Source organism: Artibeus jamaicensis, unplaced genomic scaffold, assembly GCF_021234435.1.
Source record: "Artibeus jamaicensis isolate MK-2021 breed Jamaican fruit bat unplaced genomic scaffold, CSHL_Jam_final contig_64, whole genome shotgun sequence".
NCBI lineage: Eukaryota > Metazoa > Chordata > Mammalia > Chiroptera > Phyllostomidae > Artibeus > Artibeus jamaicensis.
This window is the reverse complement of record NW_026521911.1, coordinates 6027014-6051462: the sequence shown is the minus strand read 5'-3', so window position 1 is coordinate 6051462 and position 24449 is coordinate 6027014. Positions and strand designations below refer to the sequence as shown.

At 51.2% G+C, this 24449-nt stretch overlaps 1 protein-coding gene across 4 annotated transcripts in view; it reads right to left on the bottom strand.

The window, feature by feature from the left end:
- Positions 1–24449, bottom strand: part of USP35 (ubiquitin specific peptidase 35) — a 32701-nt gene that overhangs the window by 5899 nt on the left and 2353 nt on the right. For all 4 annotated transcript variants that reach the window (XM_037138549.2, XM_053670830.1, XM_053670831.1 and 1 more), the window contains 6 exons: positions 19572–20254; positions 18390–18522; positions 16208–16337; positions 15739–15840; positions 13996–14154; positions 9498–9691 (listed from right to left, as the gene is read on the bottom strand). In XM_037138549.2, coding sequence (XP_036994444.2) covers positions 9498–9691; positions 13996–14154; positions 15739–15840; positions 16208–16337; positions 18390–18522; positions 19572–20244 — 1391 coding nt within the window. In that variant the 5' untranslated portion in view covers positions 20245–20254. The remainder of the gene's footprint in view (positions 1–9497; positions 9692–13995; positions 14155–15738; positions 15841–16207; positions 16338–18389; positions 18523–19571; positions 20255–24449) is intronic.

The following is a 24449-nucleotide window of genomic DNA, read 5'->3' as shown; positions in this document are numbered from 1 at the left end:
CTCACGGGTGATGGGAAGGAGCCCCTCCCGACACCCACGTTCCCTGCCAGTCAGGTGCCCAGGCCCCAGCTCAGCGCCTGTTCTAATGAGGAGTCTGGGCAGACAGATCAGACCTGAGCCCACTGTGCAGAGCAGAGCTACCGAACTGCGCTCCATGAAGCAGTCTGCTGCAAGGTGAGTTCAGAAATCGAGCGTTTAGAAACTTGCGCCTTGACAATGCTAGGACCACATAAGCACAGGACGCTTTTCCTAAGTCATTTTGTTACCTTTTTCAAAAGTAATGGTCTGCAGAGACTGGAAATTAAAAATAAATAAACAAAGCTAGTTCTTCAGCAGGCAGTTTGAGAAGCACAGCAGCGACCCATGAGCAGGTCCCAGCGACCCAGCCCCTCCCACTGCACCCAAAGCTCAGCAAGAACAAAACCGACTTCAGGTCATACCATGGGCCCAAAGCAAAACTCACCTACATGGTGGGTTTTATTAAAGATCTCTAAGTGTGGCATTAGCAAAAGAGTATCTGAATGAACCAGGGGAACAGAACAGAGACTCCAGAAAAGGACTCACACGAACACTGTCAACTGCACCCTCACACAGGAGCAAAGGTGACAGAACGGGGCCAGGACGGTCTGGGCAGCTAATGGCGCCGGAACAACCGGCATCCACATGCGAAAAACTGAATCGAGACCCCAGACCTTACCCCCATCACAAAAATAAACTCAAAATGGATCCAAGTGCTAAACAGAAAACATCACTGTGAAAATCCTAGAAGAAAACACAGGGAAAATCCTGAGTGACCTTGGATACGCTGATGCCATTTTAGATGCAACAGAAATGGTACGTGGCAGAAATAACTGGTAAGCCGAAGGTTATTAAAATTAAAAACTGCTGCTCTGTGAAGGACCACACCAAGAGGACCAGAAGACGAGCCAGAGACTGGGAGAAAATATTTGCAAAAGACTCATTTGATAAAGGACTATTATCCAAAACATACAAAGCATTCTTAAAATTCAACAGTAAGAAAAAAACAACTTGGTTAAAAAAAACATTTTCACAGACATCTGACCAAAGAAGATGTACAGAAAGCAAAGAAGGACATGAAAAGATGCTCCGCCATCACGTGTCATCAGGGAGACGCTAACCAAAGTAAAGAGGTTCACCTATCGGAATGATCAAAACCCAGACCATGGCCAACACCAAAGGCTGTGAAGGGTGTGGAGCTGCAGGAACTCTCGTCCACTGCTACTGGGAATGCAGAATGACGCAGGCAATTTGGACGTCAGTTCGGCGGTTTCTCATGGAATTAACATGCTCTGGAGAACGACCCAAAGACTAGCTGAACAGAACTCCTACAACTAAGGACAGAAAGAAGAAGCCACATCGAGACTGGTAGGAGGGGCGGAGATGCGGAATGGGCTGGTCCCACAACCACATGTGGTGGTTAAGAAATGGGAGAGAGATCCCAGCAGTCTAGGGCCTCCCTGAGGGGTGAGGGATCCCAGAACCACACCGGGACCCCCCAGCCCAGGGTTCCAAAGCCAGGAGGAGAAGTCCCCATAACTGCTGGCTGTGAAAAGAGCTGCTGGAATCCCAGGCACCCTTAAAGGGCCTGTGCATGAACTTAGTCACTCACAGACTCACTCTGAGCTCCAGTGCTGGGGCATCAGCTCAAAAAGTGCCAGGGACTTGTGCAGAGGGGCTGAATTGACTAACTTCAGGGTATGGGCTGGAGGCACAGGGGTCAGGGCAGCTCACTGGGGTCAGGAGTGCCAGCAGATGCCACTGGTCCTTTGTTGAGCCCTGGCAGGCACAGGTGAGCACCAAATCTGAGCTCTCCGCTAACTTAGCTAACACAGTGTGCCCTGCCTCATGATTCCCTGAGACCCTGCCTCACCCAGCTCCAACGCTCCACCTGAACCTCTTCCAGCAGCATCTCCATACAAATGGCCTGTCTCTGCTCACACTGCAGACTTTCCTAAAATATCCTGAAGGTCTGCAAAGCCCTAACAAGTAGCATCTCACCTCAGCGTACAACACAACTATTGCTAAGTAGCCCCAAATCTAGCAGTAATGGCAACAAACCTCAGTTCACAGCTTAGCTTCTCTGAGGCACCACCAAGCCCAGCATAGGCAGCAACTAACTGCGGATCACTCTGTACCTCCTACCAGGTAGCTCGGGACAAGACACAGGCAGTAGCTGAACCTGGACTGTCCCAAAGCCTCTCCCAAGAGACCCCAAAACCAACACATCCAGTGGCTGGCTTCAGACCACACTAGAGCCCCACTAAAGCGAACCCCACTCGATGGGGTCAGTCCCTGCACAACAGATCATCCACTGTGGTCACGGCCATTCCTCACAGCCAGTCAGCCTCAGGGTAAGTCCCTCCCACTGTCTGGCCCACAGCAATCGAGACTCAACTCCAACAGAAGGTCACAAACAACCAACACAATGGATACCCCTAGAGCACCCAGCACAGGTGACCAAGGAGACTGCACCACAGAGCCCCACGGGACACCTACAATGTTAAGTCCACTCTGCCAAGACCAGGAGATGTAGCAGATCTACCTAATACAGAGACATGAGCACAGAGTCAGTCAACATGAAGAGACTAAGAAACACGACCCAAAGAAAGAACAGAGTAAAACTTCAGAAGGAGAACCAAACAAAATGGAGACAAGCAATCTACCAGATACAGAGTTCAAACACTGATTATCAGATGCTCAATGAATGTAGGGGAAGAACAGATGAACTCACTGAGAACTTTAACAAAGAGATAGGAAACATAAATGGATATAGAAAACATTAAGAAGAATCTGTCAGAAAGGAAAAATACAGTAACTGAAATGAAGAATACATTAGAGGGAATTAACAGTAGAGTAGCTTACTGTTGGGGGAAAAATGCATACACACAGTAGATTGACACAGAGGATCAAATCAGTGATTTGGAAGATGAGTAAAAAACACCCAATCAGAACAGCAAAAAGAAAAATGAATTTTTTAAAAATTAAGATAGTTAAGGGATCTCTGGGATCAAATGTAACAATATTCACATAATAGGGGCACCAGAAAAAGAAGACTAAAGGATTGAAAACCTGGACACCAATCCAGGAAGCAGAGAGTGCCAAACAAGATAAACCCCAAAAGGCCCACACCAAGACACATCACAATTAAAATGCAAAAGGTTCAAGATAAAGAGAGAATCTTAAAAGCAGCAAGAGAAAAGCAGTTAGTTACCTACAAGGGACCTCCCATAAGACTGTCAGCTGATTTCCCAACAAAATCTTTGCAGGCCAGAAGGGACTGGCACAAATATTCAAAGTGATGAAAAGCAGGGACCTACAACCAAGATTACTTACCCAGCAAGGCTATTGTTTAAAATTTAAGGAAAAAATAAAGAGCTCCCCAGATAAGAAAAAGCTATAGGAGTTCATCACCACCAAACCAATATTACAAAAAATGTTACAGGAACTTCTTTAAGAAGAAAAAAATAAAAAGATCAAAATCATGAATAATAAAATGACAACTACATACCTATCAATTATTACTTTAAGTAGGACTTCCGCCAAGATGGAGGCGTAGGTGGAAACACCTTGCGTCCCCGCACAACCAAATCTAAAAACAATAAAGTTTTAACAACAATAAACGCAACCAAACCACACAGAAAACTGACGATATGGACTCCGAAAACAACAAAATGCTCAGCTAAACCGGTAAGAGGGGCGAAGCCAGCAGCGGAGTGGGTTGGCCAAAAAGATCCCCAACAGGGGTGGTGCGCAGGCAGCCAAAGGCATGGATCCCAGGTGCCCGGAACCCAGGGAAGAGGCGCCGCTGGCTGTCTGCCGTCGGTCGAGCATTTGCTTGCTGATAAACCAGTGAAGAGCATTGAGACCGTACGGCGCAGGGTGGCAGGCTCGCACATTTCCACTCAGATAAACAGGCGGGGGGAGCGGTGGGACGGACTGGGGGAGCAAAGAGGACCGCCATTGCTCCCTCTCTGACCCCGCCCCCACATACAGCGTCACAACCCAGCGACCTGGGTGGCCCCGCCCTGGTAAACAACTAAGGCTCCGCTCCACATACATAACAGGCACAAACAGATAAAAACATGACTCAAGAACAACTCAGAGCCCCAGAGCCAATAAATCTAAGTGATGAAGAAATAGCCAAACTTTCAGATGCACAGTGCAAAGCACTGGTGATCAGGATCCTCACAGAACTGGTTGATTTTAGTCACAAATTAGAGGAACATATGAAGGCTAAACTAATTGAAATGAATGATAATGCACAGGAAACCAATAGTGATGGAAAGGAAACTGGGACTCAAATCAAGGGAGTAGACGAGAAGAAAGGAAAAAAATGACCAAATAGAAAAGAATGAAGAAACAAGAATTCAAAAAAATGAGGAGAGGCTTAGGAACCTGCAGGACATCTTGAAACGTTCCAACATCTGAATTATAGGGGTACCAGAAGGGGAAGAGGAACAGTCATGAGTGGAAACCTTATTTGAACAAATAATAAAAGAGAACTTCCCCGTTCTGGCAAAGGAAATAGACTTCCAGGAAATCCAAGAAGCTCAGAGAGTCCCAAAGAACTTGGACCCAAGAAGGAACACACCAAGGCACATCATCATTACATTAGCCAAGATTCAAATGAAGGAGAGAATCCTAGAAGCAGCAAGAGATAAGGGGACAGTCACCTACAAAGGAGTTCCCATCAGACTGTCAGTGGATTTCTCAAAAGAGACCTTACAGGCAAGAAGGGGCTGGAAAGAAGTATTCCAGGTCATGAAATCCAAAGACCTACAACCAAGATTGCTCTATCCAGCAAAGTTTTCATTTAGAATGGAAGGACAGATAAAGTGCTTCTCAGATAAGACCAAATTCAAGGAGTTCATCATCACCAAGCCCTTATTATATGAAATGTTAAAGGGACTTACCTAAGAAAAAGATAAAAAAGATGAACAGTGAAAGGACAGCAAACTCACAGGTGTGGTTATCAACAACCACACCTAAAACAAAAGCAAATTAAGAGGACAGCTAAATCAGGAGTGAACCATAGAAATGAAGATCATGTGGAGGATTAGCAACGGGGGAGTGGGAGAAGGAGAAGGGGGGAGAAGGTACAGAAAATAAGTAGCAGAGACAGTAGATAGAAAATAGATAGGGGGAGGGTAAGAATATTAGGGGAAATACAGAATCTAAAGAACTTGAGACACGTGTTCATGAACTAAAGGGGGGAATGGTGGGGGAGGGGTGTTCAGGGTAGAGGGGAACAGAAGGGGGAAATAGAACAAATGTAATGGCATAATCAATAAAAAAATATTACTTTAAGTATAAACAGACTAAATGTTGCAATCGAAAGACACAGGGTGGCTGAATGGGTAAAAAATATAAGACGCATACATATGCTGCCTCCAAGAGACCCACCTCAGACTGAAAGACATACACAGCCTGAAAGTAAAGGGATGCGAAAATATATTTCACACAAATGGAAACAAAAAGCCGGGGTAGAAAGACTTACATCAGACAAAACAGACTTTAAAATGAAGACTATAACAAAGGACAAAAAAGAACATTTCATAATCATCAAGGGATTAATCCAACAAAAGGATATAGCCCTTGTAAATATTTACACACCCAACAGAGAAGCACCTACATATCTACAGTAACACATTAAATAAAAAGACCGTACACCATGATCAAGTGGGATTTATTCCTAGGATGAAAGGTTGGTTCAACATTCACAAATCAATTAATGTGATGCACCACATAAACAAAGTAAAGGATTGAAACCATATGATCATATCAATACAGGCTGAAAAAGCATATGACAAAATCCAGCACCCATTTATGATAAAAACACACAGCAAAGTGGGAACAAGGGGAGCATTCCTCAACCTAGTAACAGCCATATATGACAAAACCACAGCCAACATCATACTCAACAGGAAAAACGAAAAGCATTCTCCTTTAGATCATGAACAAGAAAAGAATGTCCATTTCCACCACTTTTATTCAACATACTATTGGAAGTTCTAGTCACAATAACCATGCAAGAAAAAGAAATGCAGGCATCCAGGAAAAAAGAAATGGAAAGGAAGAATTATTATTATTAGCAGATGACAAACTATATAGAGAACCCTCAAGGTCCACCAAAAAAACTACTAGAATTGACACATGAACTCAGTAAAGTAACGGGATACAAAATTAAGACCTGGAAATCTGGCACATTTTTATACATTGATGACAAACTACCAGAAAGAAAGAATAAGAAACCCATTTAAAATTGCATCAAAAAAATAAATAAAATACCTAGGAGTAAATTTAACTGAGGAGGTAAAAGACCTGTGCATGGAAAACTATAAGACACTGAAGAAACTGAAAATACGAATAAATGGAAGAATATACTGTGCTCATAGAGAAAAATAGGTAACATTGTTAAAATATCCATACTACCCAAAGCAATCTACAGATTTGATAAATCCCTATCTAAATTCCACAGAAACAAAACAATCCTAAAATTTGTATGAAAACACAAAAATACTTTAAATAGCCAAAGCAATCTTGAAAAAGAAGAACAAAGCTAGAGGTATCATACGCCCTGACTTCAAACTATATTACAGAGCTAGAGTAATCAAAATAGTATGGTATTAGCATAAAAACATACACACAGATCAATGAAACAGAACAGAGTGCCCAGAAATAAACCCATGCATATGTGGCCAATTACTATACAGCAAAAGTGCCAAGAATATTCAATGCGGAAAGGGCATTCTCTTCAATAAATCGTGTTGCAAACACTGGGCCACTATCTTACACCATGCACTAATATCAATTCAAAATCAATTAAGAATTGAATGTAAGATCTGAAAACATCTAATTCATATAAGAAAACATAGGCTATAAGCTCCTTGACACTGATCCTGGCAATAATATATTTTTGGAACTGACACCAAAAGCAAAGGCAAAGCAAAACAAAGAAGTGGGACTACACTAAACCAAAAAGCTTCTGCATATTTATAGATGCAAACTATATAAATAACACATACAACTCAATACCAAAAAAAAACCCAAACAAGAAATATAAAACCCAATCTGATTTAAAAATAGGCAGGGGATCTGAATAGACATTTTTCCAAAGGAGACACACAGGTGGCCGACCGGTGCGTGAAAAGGTAACTCAGTACCATCGGGGAGACGCAAATCCAAACCACACTGAGAAATCACCCCACACCCGCTAGAATGGCTACCGCCACCAAGACAACAAACGAGTGCTGGCGAGGACGTGGAGAGAAGGGAACCCTCGCGCCCTGTTGCTGGGATTGCCAACTGATGCAGCCACTGCGGAAAGCAGTACGGAGGTTCAAAAACAATTTCAAACAGAATTACCATGTGTTCCAGCAATTCCACTCCTGAGTGAGTATTCAAAGAAAACAAAAACACTAACTGGAAAAGATATCTGCTCCCCCGTGTTCACTGTAGCAGTATCTGCAATACAGAAATAACCTGAATGTCCACAGAGAGACGAATGCATCGAGAAATGTGAGCTATGGAAATAACATTCGGCCGGGAGGAGAAAAGGACACCCTGTCATTTGTGCAACTAAAGGAACCTGGAGGGCACTGTGTTAAGTGAAACAGTCAGAAAGAAAAAGGCAAAAACTGTATGATCAAATTTATAGGTGGAATATCAAATGAAAAAACAACCGACCAAACTCACAGATTCAGAGAATGAACTGTTGGCTGCCAGGGGTTAGCAGTGGTGAGCAGGCAGAGGTGAGGGGGTCCGAGGCGCGGACTCCCAGTTATGAAATAATGTGGTCGGGGGCTGTGATGTGCAGCCCGTGTGCAGTTGGTGTGATGCGACCACACTAACGACGCTGTGTTGTGTATGTGGAAGTTGCTGAGGGTAAATCTTAAAAGTTTTCACCACAAGGAAAACATCTGTAACTACGTGTGGTGATGAGAGTTACCCAGACTTATTATGGTGATGATTCAGTAAAATATACATATATCAAATCGCTATATTAATGTTAATGTCAATCGCAATCTCAAGTGATAAATAAATAAAAGCAGCCTCTTTCAGTAGCAAAAATTAAAAAATAACTGTCCACGGGGTGAGAAGGCAACCCACAGAATAGGCAAAAATATTTGCAAATCATGCATCTGAGAAGGGATTGATATCCAGAACACATAGAGAAGTCCGAAACTCAACAAAAAACCCCACAAATGACCCAATTCAAAACTGGGCAGTGGACTTGAACAGACATTCCCCTACAGAAAATGTACACATCGACAATATGCAAATGAAGATGTTCAACATCACCAGTCATTAGGGAAAAGCAAATCAAAACTGCAATGATACCACCTCACCATTAGGATGGCTAATAAAAAAAAAAAAAAAACAGAAATAAGTGATGACAAGGGTATGGAAGAACTGGAACCCTGAGCATTGCTGGTGGGAATGTAAAATGGTGTGGCCACTACGGAAAATGGTATGGAGATTCCTCAAAAAGCTAAAAATAGAATTACTCTATGACCCAGCAATTCTACTTCCAAAGAATCGAAAGCAGCGTCTAAAAGAAATACCTGCACACTGTGTCCACAGCACCGTTATCCACAGCAGCTAAAACATGGAAGCAACTCAGCTGCACACTGAGCAGCATGCGGATCACCAACTGTGGTTTATAGAATATTATTCAGCCTTTAAAAGGAAAGAAATGCTGCAATATGCTACAACATGGGTAAATCTTGAAGACCTCCGCTAAGTGAACTGTGCCAACCACAGGAAGACAAATACCGTAGGATTCCACTAATCAGTGACAGAGAATACAATGGTGGCTGGGGGAGGGGGCAGTGAAAGTATGGGACGTGATTGTTCATCGGCACAGAGTTTCAGGTTGACAGACGGAAAAGAGTTACGGGGTGAGTGGTGGTGACGGCTGCACAACAATGTGGATGCATTTATGCCACCGAACTTAAAAATGTTTGAGATGGTAAATTTTATGTTATGTCCGTTTTCACACACACACTAGAGAAGGAAAAGTGGAGTCGGGGAACGGACCACTCCTGGGGCCGAAACCCTGAGCGACTTTTAAGTAAGCCGAAGTTGGATAGGTAGCTGTCGACAGCAAAGATTTTGTTTGTTTTAGCAAAGGTGGGGCGCGCGGAGCATCTAAAGCCAGGGTGTGGGGAGCTCCACTCTGGAAGACACACCCCACCCACGGAGTCCAGGACAAGAGTCGGCAATGCCCTCCCCACTGCGGCCCAGGCCCTGGAGCCCCACCTCCAGTTCCCATCCAGTCCCAACCCACTGCTTGGCAGAGGCCTGGGGACCTCTGGGTCCCTCACTTGTCCTTCATGCACCCACGGTCCTCAGGGAATTATGCCAGCAGTGCAGAGCAGGACTCACCCCCTCCAACCCCCATCCTCATCTTCACACACCGGGGAGACCAAAGGAGAGAGGCAGGGACAGAGAGGGGGCTCAAAAGCAGCACCTACTCAGAAGCCATGAACAAGGCCTGAAGGACACTGTTCACGTAGCACGTGTTGCCCAGATTGATTAAACCAGTCTTGCCCGTGTCTGACTTGGCCACCAGCCGGGGGAAGAAGCCAGCCAGCTCGCTCTTCTGCGAGGTCCAGGCATCCTGCCCCAGCAGCTGCTTGATGCGGTCCTCGTTGGGGACATGAAGGTCCTGAGGAGGGAACAAGCCAGCAGGAGAGTGGGCACAAGGGTCAGCCCATAAGACATCGCCTCCTCTGGGGAGCCTTCCTGGACTGCAGCCCACCCCACACCCACCCACCCACACACACTCCCCACAGATGTTCTAGAGGCGTGTGTGAATAGTCTCCTGCTTTCAAACTTATTCCTGGTCCTTGCCTTGATATCAGGGCCTTCTATGTGGTCTTTCATGTTACAACTGCCTTAAGAAGGTGGTAAAATACCCACTGAATGAATGAAAGAAAACTAAGACTCAGATAAAGAATTTGCTGGGCACATGCAGGCGGTACGTGAAGAATCTGTGCCATCTGAGGAAGAGCCCAGGGTGTGACAGACCCTGAGCAATGACCACGCTGGCCCCAGGTCCAAGTCCCAACTCTTGTCCTCATTAGCTGTCTGGCCATGGTCTGTGAGCCTCCCTCAGTCAGTTAACCTCCCTGGGTCTCAGTTTCCCCATTTGTCCAGTGAGGACACCCCTACCTGATGTCAGGGGGCACTGCAGACTGTCACTGTGCTCACACGCAGTGACACTCCTGCTTCGCCGTCCACTTCTAGGTTTGCAGGGTCAGCTTTTCTGAATTAGTCACCCCCGCCCCCTGGAACTTGCTGCTACAGTGAGGATGGTGACAGTATCCCAGGGATTTGAGGTATGGGCCCTGGGTCATGGGCTCGGGGACTAGCAAGCTTTCCCACTCATTATTCTTGTTCACATTAAACAGATGCACCTAAAAGAATATTACCAAGCACTGACCCTACTAACGATATACTGTAAAGAAAAACACCTATGTGTCATGTAGAGTTACTAAGTAGATGTAAGTGACAGTCACAGTAGTTACGCGAGCCCTGCTTATTTCCAGATCCTGAGCTCAGTCCCTAGATTTGTTCGGGGCTCCAGAGCTTCAAACCAGCTTAGCACCAAAGCGCCCGTCTGCCTGGCGCACACCCTCTGGCGGGAGTTCTGCCTGGTCCTTTGTCAGGACCACTTATCGGTTTATTGGGTCGGTCAGTCACCTCTCAGGGACGATAAAAAATGCAGGGGCTGCCAGAGGTGAAATAAGGAGCTCTGGGCCCAGGTGGCCTTAGTCCACTCTTCTTCCTCCCCATTATCTCCTGTCTGGTCCCCGCGCCACACAACGCAAACTAGAGGGGCAAGAGCAGACAGCCCCGTGCACGCATGTGCACACAGAAGCAGCAAAAACATCTACACTAAGGCAGAAACATCAAATGCCCCCCTGGCCGGTGTGGCTGAGTGGATTGAGTGCTGGCCTACGAACCAAAGGGTCGTCGGTTTGATTGGTCTGCAGCCCACACACCTGGGTTGCAGGCCAGGTCCCCAACAAGGGGCGCGTGAGAGGCAACCACACACTGATGTTCCTTTCCCTCTCTTTCTCCCTCCCTCCTCCTCTCTGAAATAAATTCAATCTTAAAAGAAAAGAAAAGAAACCATCAAACGCCATGTCCCCAAGGAAGGTAACTTTGTCCTCTTAGGAAAACAAGAACTTCCAAATAACTCCAAGCTCCTAATGTGCAGCTGCAATGTTTCCCTTCGAGAGGACCACCGCCCCCAGAGAAAGTGCCATAACCTGACACAACGGTCTGTGTGAGAGAACTTCCCAGAGTTTATCCATAAAGGAGCCGAGGCACAAAGAAGGATGCGCTCGCTCACAGGACACACGTGAGGGAACCTTACACGCGATCCCGCCCCGGGGCTGCCGGCCCACGCCGGCCCACGCCGGCCCACGCCGAGGGGCGCGCACGCCGAAGCAGTGCGCCTTCCTGGAGCTGTGGCCTCTGACATTCAAGGAAGAAACAGGTTTATATTCAACAAGTGTAGTTACCCGATACATACCGGAACCTCTGAAATAAAGTGAGGTTTTAGAGAAACTCCGAGCTTGTGTCAGGCTGCCTGGGGTGGGTCCCCTCCTCTGACGTCAAGACTGCTGTGGAAATGTCCGAAAAGCCCAGGTCTGCTGGCGGAAGCTGAGCCCCTCGGCCGGGTGCTCCAGGCCCTCTGCTCTGCTGATCTTACGTGTCCCCCTGCCCCCCACCCCACGGACACACTCCCACCCCCACACCTTTCCCTCTGCCCGTCCCCATCCCTAAAAGTCTAACCCTCAGCCTCCCACAAGGGTTTCCAGGACCTTCTCCAGCAGAGCCTCGCACTGTCTACAGCTGTCTCAGGAAGCCCGCCTGCCCGCACCTGGTGGCACAGGCCTCGGCAGCCTCACCCGGTCCCCCGGATCCGGCCGGGCCCTGGTGCGCACAGCCTGGGTTTCCCTCCCGGCCCAGGGCAGGGCTGTGCCCTCTCCTCTGGGCTCACATGACAGCATCCTCCGGTCACCCTACGGCCACATTCGCTCACTCACGGACACTTCCTGGGCACAGAGCTTAGCGTGCCATGTGCCCCTGCCCACCAGAAGCTCACACTGACAGGACCCGGCACCGGTCACTTCTAACAAGTGGGAGTCCTGTCCCCTCGGCCCACCCACCTCCGGTGACGGGCAGCTCAGCCTAGCCAAGCAGCCCCTTCTTCGGTGCCTGAGCTCCATGAAACTCTCTCTCACGTGACGTTTAAAAAAACCCAGAAGAGCCAAGAAAACGCCAGAGGTTTTGTTTATTCTACCTACCAGCTCTCGCTCACAGTGAATTGTTTCCTTGAGTGTTTTGTAATTTTTGGATTGTAAACTTCTCTTCAGAAGAATCTTATCTTTGTGGCTTAAAAGCAGTTTCCTTTGTCGCGACTACTATCCATCAGTGTTCCGAGCTCGGGAGCCCCGCAGCCCTGAGATGGTGTGAATTTGAACCCGTAAGCTGACAGGAGCCCAGGCCGCTAATTGTAAATATCCTTTTCTTCCCATGCGGAGTCTAGCCCAAGCCAGAAAAGATGGCTTGACATCCATTTGGGACCATATGTCTATTTTTTCTAGATCAACTCTTGCTAAGAGTAAAGCCTTTCTTGGTCCTGGCTTATGTGGGCCTCTTGGTGCGAACTCCTCACGAGGGGCAGGCCCCGAGCCTCACTCAGCTCCTGTCCCCATGGTGACTGACCACTGGCCACCTCACCTTCCCTCCCTCCCCATCCCAGGGCAAAAAGAACACCACTGCTCACCACTCTGCAACTGTTTTCTCTCTTTGGCCCCTGGAGATTCCCCCTTACTTTCCTGCAAGCTCAACTTTGTACTTAATAAAAGACATCTGTTACATTTTAACGAGCACGAGCACTTCTAGGTACTATGTAACGGGACGCTTTTCGGGTTACTTCCCTGCCCGTTTCTGGCCTAGTGTAGGAATGGAAGTCAGACCAGAGGTTTTGAAAGGGCCGCTACCCACCTAGACATCGTCCACCGGTGCGTGGACCTGCCCTCCGTGTGAAGCATCCCAGCCCTGGCTGTGTCCCTATCTCTGTGACTTCGCGCAAGTCGCCAGACCTCTCCAGACCTCATCTTCCTCATCGACGAAGCAAATACCAACAGTATGTGCTTGGCAGACTTCTCGCACGCATTAGAAGAGACGACGTACGGGTAAACCCCGTGAAACGTGGCCCGTCCACCGATGTCCGCCACCGTCCCAGCCGGCCCCACCCACAGGCCCTTCCTCCCTCTCACTGGCGGTCTGGTCTCTCCCTCCTCGAGTTTCTCGCTGCTCCTGGCTGACCCCTACGGGTGTCTCATAAGCTGCTTAGGTCGGAGCTTCTTTAGAGAAGTCTGTCACCTGCCCCAAGGCTGAAGGCTCCACAACAGAGGTGACTCACGGCTGTGTCCCCAGTGCTGGGTCTGGACCTGGCACAGGGTAGGGTGTCCGTCAAGTCACGTGACCAACTGTAAACACCACCTGCTCTGGAGTGCTCACAGTCTGGGGTGCGGAGACGGTCACAGGCGGACAGTGACGATGGGTGACAGAGGGGAGCCCTGGGGCTGTGGGAGCCCAGGGACACCCTGACTCGGTCCGGGAGGTATCGGGAGTTACAGGGGACGGCTTCCTGAGGGAGGTGAACACTGAAGCAGAGCCTTACAGGACATATAAGAGCTACCCAGGCAGAACCAGGGAGGGTTTACAGTCACAGAGAATGGAGTGTGAACGGGCTCAGAGTGATCACGAGACAGGCTGATCCACCTGGGGACGAGCTCGGTGTGCACAGGACGGGCTGGGGGAGGTGATGGAAGACCTCCAGGGACAGACGATGGGGGCTGCCCCCACCTGCAGCAGGGCCCCGAGCAAGGCCCAAGTTGACACTCTCGTCAGAGTCGAGTGAGGGTGCAGGGGGGCACTGTCACTCACCTTGACGGCCTCCATGACGGGCTCGTACAGGTCTGGGAAGCCCGGGAACCGGAACACCATGCAGTGGACCAGCTCCGCCAGCTGCTCCAGGCAGCTGGTCCCCGAGTTGGAGTCCTCCTGGAGCAGCGAGGCCACCATGGGGGGGATGTGAGGGAGGAGCTGTGGGAGCAGAGCGGGGGGTCAGGCTCCGGCCCTGTCCCCAGCCCGGAACGTGGGGTGCTGGCCACTGCGGAGCACACCCAGAGCTCCCTGCGGCGGGAGGCTTGCCCGCCTGACCACAACCCACTCCCCGGGGTGCTGAGCCCCGCAGGCAGGAGACTCTCCTTACAGGCTCTGTGGCCTTAGACACCCTGCCTCAGTCTCTTCCCCTGTAAGACGGGATCAGTAACTTCCTCCTCACAGTTGAGGGGAAGCCTGAGCCCAAGCTCTTGCTGTTGAGCCTCGACCAACTGACCTGCCCAGAGTCCTGAGTGACCAGCGCTTCTCCGCCCGCCCAGGAGTGACGCCAGCTGCTGGGCATCTGGTGGACAGAGCCTGAGTGGCCACCTCTTCAGACAAACGCCATCAGCTTTCACCAAACAGACATGCCGAGCACCTCATTCTTACAATGTTTTTATGTGGCGGTGATTATTACCCCCATCTTCCAGATGAAGAAGTCGAGGTTAGAGAGGTGACGGAGTTTGCTGAGGATGTCACCGTGCATCTGATTCGGACCAGATGCAGAGCCCAAACCAGGTCTGTCTGAACCACATCCTCCCTCTGTGCTGCAGAGAGTTCACTGCCAAACCCTTGGAGGGGCCACACCAGGATGCCCGAGGTGGGGGCACAATCCGGCCATGGGAACTGGGTCTGGGGGAGCCCAGGAAAGGGATGGAAGGAAACCAACGTCTGTCAAGTCCCCAGTATGCAGCAGGCTCAACAAATGTCACCACAACCAACTCTCCCACCAGCCCAGGGGTTTACCTCTGCTCAGGCTGTGAGAGGTATGTGCCCGGCCCAAGGTCACGGCATTTGGCAAAGAGCAGAGTTGGGACTCAACTCCCCAAACCCCAATCCCTGGTTCTGTGCCTCTCCCACAGCAGATGGGGAAGCAGGAAGCTTCTGCCCTGACCAGGGGCCCTCAGAACCTGCAGCCCCATGTGCGGGTCTGCAGGAGGCGGGCAGCGGGAAGGCAGGCAGCCCCTGGGGCAACAGGCTGTCCTTCCCCAGGGCAGGCCCGGAAGCGAGCAGAAGAACCCTGAGAGGGAGGCCGGGTCCCCTGGGTGCTGGCAGGCAGCGGGGTACAGGGAGGGCACTGGGTCAGGAGTCCGACCAACCTGGCTAGACTCCGCCCCGCGCTGCCCACTAGCCGTGGTCCGGGAAGGGACTCGACCTCTCTAAATGTCAGTCTCCTCCGCTGACAAGTGGAGAAAATGGCAGGACCCCTTTCCTGAGGCTGCTCTGGGAGTCAAGTGAGAGCACAGACGGGCTGCCTTCAGCACCACGACTGGCACCCCGCTGTCCCCCAGGGAACATCAGCCGTCCTCATTCCGGGCTCGTCGCCGTACTGCGGGCCCGAAGGGAGGCCGTTCAAATTGGCCTCATTTTCCTTTCTGTAAATTCGGGTCTCCAGTATTCCTCCAATCCTAACATCTGGGCCTCAAAGGCTTGGGCTTTAAGCTCTGGACCTTGAACCCTGAACGGAGACAGCCTTCCTGGCCTCCAGCCCGGCCAGTGGGGGACACAGCAGGGGTGGGCCCTTACCAGGTGGAAGGCCTCATGAGAGTGCTGGAAGGTCAGGAGCATGTACTTGAGGACAGACAAGGCGGCTCCCCGGACGATGGGGTACAGAAGCTTGGAGAAAACCTGGAAGAGAGTCAATTGTCAGGAGGCCCCAGGCCTGGGGCACCCGAGGAGCTAAAGCAGCAGACCCATTCCGCAGTGAGAACACGGAGGCGCTCATGGGCCAGGGCAGATGGACAGACAGTGACACGGACAGCTAGATATCGGATGGATGGATGGACAGACACACCTACGGTAATATATATGTTTGAATGAGCAAAGGGAGGAATGGGGGAACCTGAGGCTCAGAGAGGGGCAGTGAATTGTCCCAGGTCACAGAGAGTTCGGGTGAGAGCCCAGGTGCTCTGCCTCTCAGACCCGCGACGGCCCTGGCCAGAGCCAAGCAGCCGAGAACATGAGCGAGGGCCAGGGCTGGGCGGGGCCCACCAACCTTCTCAATTTTGGCGAGTGAAACCTCAATCAAGATGCTGAACTTCTTAACAGCGGCCAGGCCTTTCAGCAGTGCAATGATCCACTTGTCAATGTTCTTCCCCAGGGGCCAGGACACCCAGTCGATCATCCTGGGGAGGACAATGACAGTGACACAGGAGCTAGGGAGGCCCAAATGCCTGGGTGGTGGCAGCCCAGGGACTAACCATAACGTCCTGAGGCTGCACAATGACTCACCCTACACAGGGCAGTCCTGGGCTGCGTGGGATGAATAAGCAAATGAGCCCCACACAGGCAGCTGGTGGAAACTGGGGCTCCCAGCCCAGCAGGAGGGCAGCCTGGCCCTCGCAACACCCCAAACCTCGCCCCCACACATGCCGGGCTGCAGTGGAAAAGCAGGGTTTTCAGCTGCCTTGGCCCGGACCCTGGGGCCCCGGGGCCAGGAACTCCGGCTCCAGCAAACCAAGGCTTGTGAACTGGAGCAAGTCATTTACTCTCTCAGCCTCAGTTTCTTCCTCTGTAAAATGGGAACAATGCCTACTAAGAACAGGGTTGCGGCACAGATTAAGAAATCTAACCGTAATGCTTACGTGGTACTCACTCTGCACCAGGCACACCTCTCAGCCCACCTGACCCCACAGCGCACCGACACCTGTGCACACTGAGCACAGAGCCGCCGCCTAGCAGGTGCCCAGGAAAATGTCACTGTCGTTGTTCTTATTCTCAGGTAGACTGTACTCTTGGGTTGGCCAAAAAGTTCCTTTGTTTTTTTCTATAAGGTGGCTCTAGCAGCACTTCATTGTCTTTAACTTCATTCAAAACAATTTTGTTGGATTGTATTGTGACAGCTGTCATATCAGCGTGCATTTAAATAAAATTTATCAAACTAGGTGAATTTTTGTATAGCCATTTTAATATTGAAGATGGAAGAAAATAAGCAACATTTTCAGCATATTATGCTCTATTATTTCATGAAAGGGAAAATGCAACTGAAATCCCCCCAAAAAAGATCTGTGCAGTGTGTGGGAGAAGGTGCTGTGACTGATTGAACGTGTCAAAAGTGGTTTGGGAAGGTTGGTGCCGGAGATTCCTCACTGGACGGTGCTCCGTGGTGAGGTGACTGGTTGAAGTTGACAGCAATGAGATCGAAACATTAGCCGAGAAGAATAAACGTTCTACCACACAGGAGCCAGCCAACATACTCAAAATATCCAAACCAATGAAGTTATTGGTGAAAATGAAAAATGTACCTTTCATTTTATGGAAAAAACTAAACGGACTTTCTGGCCTACCCATTATAAAGAGGTAGAACGATGTGAAACCAAAGTAGCAGTAACTACAATAATAACAGCTTTTAGGCACTTTGCATGTATTATCTGATTACCATCTAATTTAATCTTCAAAACAACTCTATAAGATGGGTTCAGTTACAGTATAACTTATAGATGAGAAAGCTGCAGCATAGAGAAGGTGAGTAACTTGTCCCAAGTCACACAGGCAAAAGGTGGCAGAGCCAGGATTTGAACTCGGGTCCCTTACTTCTCGCACTCTTACCCACACAGCCTTACCCCCTAAAGGAGTCCAGGCAGGCCCAGTGGAGACAGTGGGTCTGTACACAAGTACGGAAAGCACGACAAGACGAGACACGCCAGGTGAATGGGGTCTGCAGAGCCTGAGGTCTGCAGGCCGGAGGTGAGGGGGCATTTTCTGGGATCACTGGATGAGCAGGTATGGCTCGATCACAGGTGTGATGATGTTCAAACGAGATGAGGGATGTGCAAGAGCACTGCAAGCTGAAAAGCACCCAGACTCCATGTAGCACACCTGCCGAACTCGGAAAACACCCAGTAAAAGTACTTTCGCCTTCTGTGCCCCCGTGGAAGGCTGACGATGTCTTATACCGCCACCCGCACCTGCCAGTAAAGAAGGGGACTGAGCGACCGCTGAGCTGTCCGGGGCCTCAGAGCTGGTGCCCAGCCCGGGGCACCACGAGCGCAGGGCCCTCTGTGTCTCCCACGTCCAGCCCCAGGCCCGGCACAAAGCAGGGCTCGAGGAAATACGGACGAGCGGGCAAGCACCAGGGCCTGGACCCTCAGACATTAAATCTAGCCCAGCGACCCCGCCCAGAGGAAGGGGCTTCTGGGAAGGAGAGAGACCCGACCAGCACCAGGTCCTCGGCCCACCTGCTGATGGCAGTCAGCATCTGCGCGTCCGTCACACTGTCATCGTTGCTGAGGTTCCGGACAACACCATCCATGAGCTCCAGTGGGAGGTGCTGGACCACGCTGGCCAGGGCACTAGACGGTGGCTCCTCATCTGGAACAGGGGGCTGGGCTAAGCCTAGAAGGCAGGTGTGCCCCTCCCCTCCCCACGCTCTTCAAAGGGCACATCCAGACCACCTCCTCGGCACCACAGCCTCTGCTTCGGTCTTAATTCATTCCGACCTTCACTGGCACCGCTTTAGGCCCAGCTCTGAGCTCGCCACGCACACGCACACGCACACGCACACGCACACGCACACGCACAGCAACGATCCCCATCTGGTGAACAGGCAAGGCCTATAAGAAAGGATAGGACTGGAGTTGGCAAGAGCAGGAAAGAGGCCTCAACAGGCTTGGGGAGAGAGTACATTCCAGGTGGACCCACCCAGACAAAGGTACAGAAGTGAGAAGGAATGTTCAGTTATCAAAATTTGCCGTCCAGTTGTGTAAGGACCCAGGTTCTTACACACCCAGCCTTCGTTCTTCCTGCAGCCAAGCCCACGACCTTCCTTTCCCCTAAACAGCCCTATAATCAAGGAAGGCACAGCTCTTATTTCAGTCATTTCTACTATAATCCAAGTTCCAGTTCTCAGTGGAGGACCAAGATTTTACATTTCAGAGTTGACACCTAGAGGCTACTTTGTGTTTCCAGACCTTCCCTCTGCCTGCCCTGAGCACCTTACCCCTGCCGCCTGGTGCTGCCCCTCTCACCAACATCTGGCTCAAAAGTCACCAATTCTAGGAAACCCACCTGACCCAGAGGTGGAAGGAGGGCATGATGTCCTGTTGTCTCATGCAGCCCCAGGGTCCTCTGGCCAGATTAATCTGGGTTCGTCCTTTTCCCACACCGGGCGGTCTGTTTTTCCCTGTGCGCCAGGACCCACCACAGGCCAGGCCTCACAGCAGGTGCTCCACAAAGGCTTGCTAACTACATATTGGAACATCACTTGTTCCACCTGTGCATTCGCCTGAGGCACATACATTCCCCACGGCAGGTGGGCACGCTGAGCAGACCGCGCACGGACAGCCACCTGTGCTGGCACACACCCAGAACCTCAATGCGCACGAGCTCCTGCCCCAACCCCAGTTTAAGCGCACACGCACCTGTGCAGGAGATGACGGCAAACAACTCCTTGAGGCAGGGCAGGATGGCGGCTGGCTGCGCGCGCCACAGCTGCGCCAGGAGCCCGCTCACCTGCTGAGCCTGCTCCAGGAACTCCACGGCGCCTTCCTCGCCCTCCGCCGGGCAGCGGAAGCGACCGAGGCAGCGCACCAGCTGCTGGCAGAAGAGCAGGCGGTGCGGGCCGTCGGGCACACAGCGTGGATGCCGCACCAGCAGTCGGGCCACCTGCGCGCAGGCCGCGGGCCCTGGGCGCTCGCACACGGTGCGTAGCACCTCTCGTCTAAGCAGCGCAAACACCTCTTCGGCCTCAGGCCCGTCAGGCAGCAGCTGCAGGCCCAGCTGCACGCAGGCGAGCGCACGGGGGCCGGGCGGGCTGGCGCCACCCTGCAACAGGCGCAGCACGCGGCGCGCGCTGAAGAATTCGGCGAAGACGTCCGGATGGTGCCGGCCCGCTACGTGCAGCAGCTGGCAGCCCACGCGGCGCGGCAGCTCGTCCGCGCCACCCACGTAGAGGCGTGCGCCCAGCGCCAGCAGGGCCAGGCACTGCTCCCGCTCCAGGGGCTGCCGCGCGGCTTCCAGCACGCGCCGCACCAGCCCTTGTTTGACGCTGGCCGGGTAGGACGATGTCACCACTGCCTCCAGGATCTTGTCCATGGTGGCAGCGCTGCGGGGAACAGGGAACAAGCAGGTCACGCTCAGCCAGTCAGGACTAATTCCCTCGAGGTTCCCTGCGCACTGAGACGTGGGTCCAAATACCTCGACCTCTCCGGAGCGCAGTTTCCTCCTCTGTGAGGTGGAGCAAAGATACCAACCTCACTGGACTGTGTTCTGATGAAATAAAGCACAATGCTGGCATAGAATAAGCCCCAGTAAGCTTATACTAGTTACTGCTGGTGAACGTCTCTAATCTCACAAAGGTAACATCCGAGCCCTCCCCTCCTTTATTCTGTCCCCAGTCAACTTCTTGCACTTTCTCAAAGGATCTACACCTTTGAAAGATTCCACTTCTGTGTGCATGCTTTTTGTCTGCAGCATCCTATCTCCCAAGATCTCCGCCGCCCCCCCCCACTCACACAATCAGCCGAACCCCTGTCTTCCTTCCAAGTCCACCTCAAACACCCTGTCCTCGATGAGAACCACCCTCACCCTCTGTTGCACCTGTGGCCCCTTCCTCCACTGAAGCCGAGATCGCATCGCGCTGGGTTTGTATGGGCCCCCATCCCCTCCACTGAAGCAGCCTCTGCTCCTGGTGCTCCAGGCCTGCACATGCAGGCCCCCGCCTGCCTCCCCAGCCTCAGCCCACACTAGCCCCTCTCGGGACACTGCCCCTTCCTCCCCTGGCTCACCCTGCAGATCTCGGCTCAAACTCCCAAGGAAGCCTTGACTGATCTTCCTGTCTGGGTCAAACACCACGGTTCAATTCAGAGCCCTCTTATAAGGGCTCTGAGCTCTTTACAGAACTTCTTATAATTAATTACTTGCCTGAAGTCATCCTCATCCACTGTATTAGGTTTGGGCTTGCCTCGTTTTATTGCACCTCACTTTATTGCACCTCACAGATGTTTTTTTACACACTGAAGGCAAGACCCTTGGCCAGCAAAAAGATTACGGCTTGCTTCATTGCAGTGGTCTGAAACCAAACCCAGAACCCCTCCAAGACATGCCTGTAGATCCCTGAGGGCAGGAACTACGTCAGGTTTTGTTCACCCTGGTTCCCCAGCATCTAGCCCAATGCCTGGAACACAGTAGGCATTTGTTATGTGAGCCAGTGCAGAATACAGCAAGAGTTACTGCTCCCTTCTCCCTGAGCCACAATAGCCCTCCCTCTGCCATTCCCCTCCCCATGGGCTGTGTCTGGGAAGCCTTCATCCCACTGATATTCTCTGACTCCTGATTCTCATGCTGGTCACACAGGTAACAGTTTACTTTCATAATATCCAACTTTCAGCTCCAAGAAGGCAGGGCCATCTCTTTTCTTCTTTGTATCCTACTCTAGGCAGGACCTGATATAAGGCTCAGCACACAGTACGTGTTTTTTTTACTAACCTTAAGGGCTCAGTAAAAAACTACTCTATTCTTAAGACTTGGAATTGGTGTGAAGACAAGGCAGAAATACCCTAGAGGACAGGCCAGAAGCTTTCATTCAGAGCCACAGATACCATGGGGCCCTGACTACGTGCCAGGCCCTGTGGAGACGCCCTCTTCCCAGTGCTAGCTCTTAGCCAAGACCAAACCTCCATTACTGCATGTGTTACAATGCAACGGCCCGTTTATTTAGATCTCCGTCTCTCTCAACAGGCTGTGAGCTCCACAACGAAGCAGCCGGGGCTTCTTTCTCAGTGGCCAGCACCACCTGTGCCAGTCACGGCAGTCCGAGTGCCCCTGAAGAGAGTACTGCGGGTTCAGGCAGGGTACAGACCAGACCAGTGGCCCCCCAACACTGGCCTGGCTGCCTCGGACGCAGCTGGGATGCATTCTCTCACCGCCCAGGTATTTATGCACTCTGAGTCCATTTCCACCCTGCAGGGTTGTTGTGAAGACGAATACGAAGTCCTTACCAGGCTGCTGGGCACAAGGAGGTGCTCGGAAAAGGCAGTCCCCTTCACTTCAGAAACAAAGCCCTTCCCCTGGGACTTCTTTTTTTAAGATGTTTTATTTTAGTGAGAGGGGAAGGGAAGGATAAAGAGAAGGAGAGAAACATCAATGTGTAGTTGCCTCTTGTGTGCCCCCTACTAGGGACCTGACCTACAACCCAGGCACGTGCCCTGACTGGGAATTGAACTGGTAACCCTTGCATTCGAAGACTGGCGCTCAATCCATTGAGCCACACCAGCCAGGGCCCCCTGGGGACTTTTGATGGTAGAGGCAGAGGTGTTACACAGAGTGCCAAGGCAAGGCATAATCTCAAAAGGCCTTTGAAAGTATCTTTAAAAACTGGCCTCCCCTCAGCCCTGGTCTTCTCTTTCCTAGGCTGCGGCTGTGACCAACCTCCTTTGAAGACCAGCTGCACAAACCACCTACCCCTGCCCTTCAGGCTAGTGGGTTTAGTGTGTAATAGGCTTTCAACCCAGCACGCCTAGTAAGCCAGGTAACAGGCATACCCATTTTATTGCATCTTGCTTTGTTGCATTTCACAGATGATGCGTATTTTGCAAACTGAAGGTAAGATCCTCCACCAGCAAAAATATGACAACTTGCCTTACTGTGATACTGGCTTTTTCGCAGTCTATGTGTATTCAGGCAGCCAAGGAGAAACACTAATCAATGAGACATTGACATCAGAGGGGGAGGAAGATGACGTGGGGCAGGCAGAAATGAGTGCTGGGGCCAGAGAAGGCTCTGGAAGCAGAAAGTGAGACGAAGAAAGACAAATTATGCAATTCAGTGTGACCTGAAGCCAATTTTGTTCTAGTCCTGCAACTCATTGTGTGACACTGAGCAAGTGCCATCATGATCCTCTTTTCTCTAAAATAGGGATAAATGACATCAGGTTGAACCACAGGACTGTAAAGGCTCAGCTGTTGGCAATTTCCCATCGTTCTACCTGACACCTACCACATAAGGTGCTTTGTGCCCGACAGCGGGGCGTTCAGCCCCCGGAGCCACTCTGTGAGGGCTCTGATCTCCGAGGCCAGCCCTGCGGCCCCTTAGTGGTCCATGGCCTGGCCACTCCAAGCAAGCCCCACCTACCTGCCCCCACTCTCAGGGAAGGCAGTCTGAGGTCACCTGTCACCATGGTCACCAACACACCCACTCGCTGATATCTTTGAAGCATTCACGCAAAAAGGGTTTTTAGAGGCTAGGACCTCACCTGACCCCATCACAGGCCACAGAAGCGAGGCAGGCCCAGGCCTGTTGTCCCTGTGGAATGAATGGGAAAGCCAAGGCTCACTGAGGGAGCGGGACACAGTCAGGAGGGTGAGACCAGACCTGCAGTCAGCCTCCCTGGGGGAGGAACAAGCAGGGAGCCAGCGTCCTCAGGGGAGGTTGGATGACCCCTCCAGGCGCTGGACCAGGCGATGGCCTATGGACGCTGGCTCTGACCCAGAAGACAGCTGCCCCAGGCCAAGCACAGCAGCAGACGGCAGCTGTGACCTCCCTCCGAAGAGCACGAGACCCAAGTTCTCTGCTTCAGATGACCTTGGTGAGTCCCTGCCAGGCTCCTCAGCCTTCTCACCTGGAAAATGGGGACCACTCCCCCTACCACTAATGGGGCTGGGACAAGGTATGAAAAAGATGAAGGCTGGGGCAGTCATGAGTCTACCTCTGGGCCATTTGGCACTGAGGGTGAAACAGACACTGTCAGGGAAGGAGACAAGGAGACACACTCCTGGTCTTGCTGATTCTACAAGGACTTTCACCCACTAGTCCTTCACTGCTAATTTGTGTTTCCAGTGACCCCTGAACCTCAGGCCCACCCAAGATCATCTCTTCTCTGTTTCTTGCCTGGACTTGTGCAGTATCCTCCCAACCAATCTCCTCCTTCCCTCCCTCAATCCATCCTCTAATAGAGGCGTATGTCCTGCAGGAGAAGAGTCCAAGCTTTGAATCTAGTCCGGCCGCTCCCCTCCTCGGTGGTCACCACGGTTGGTGCATTTGCACCTGGCCCAGACTCTGAATCCCAAAATGGGAGATGACCACATGTCTGTCCCTTAGCCTTTCCCAGCCAATGCTGCTGCTCCTCCCCAAGCCCTCGGCTTATACCTCTCACTGCTGGCATGACAGCCCGAGAGTCCCAGCAATATCCAACCCATCCCAGGGCACACGGTAAGCACACAGGAAAATCACAATCCTCCCCCTGAAAGCATCAGATAGACCCCTTTATCCATCCGTCTCAGATGACTCTGCATTCCGCTGAG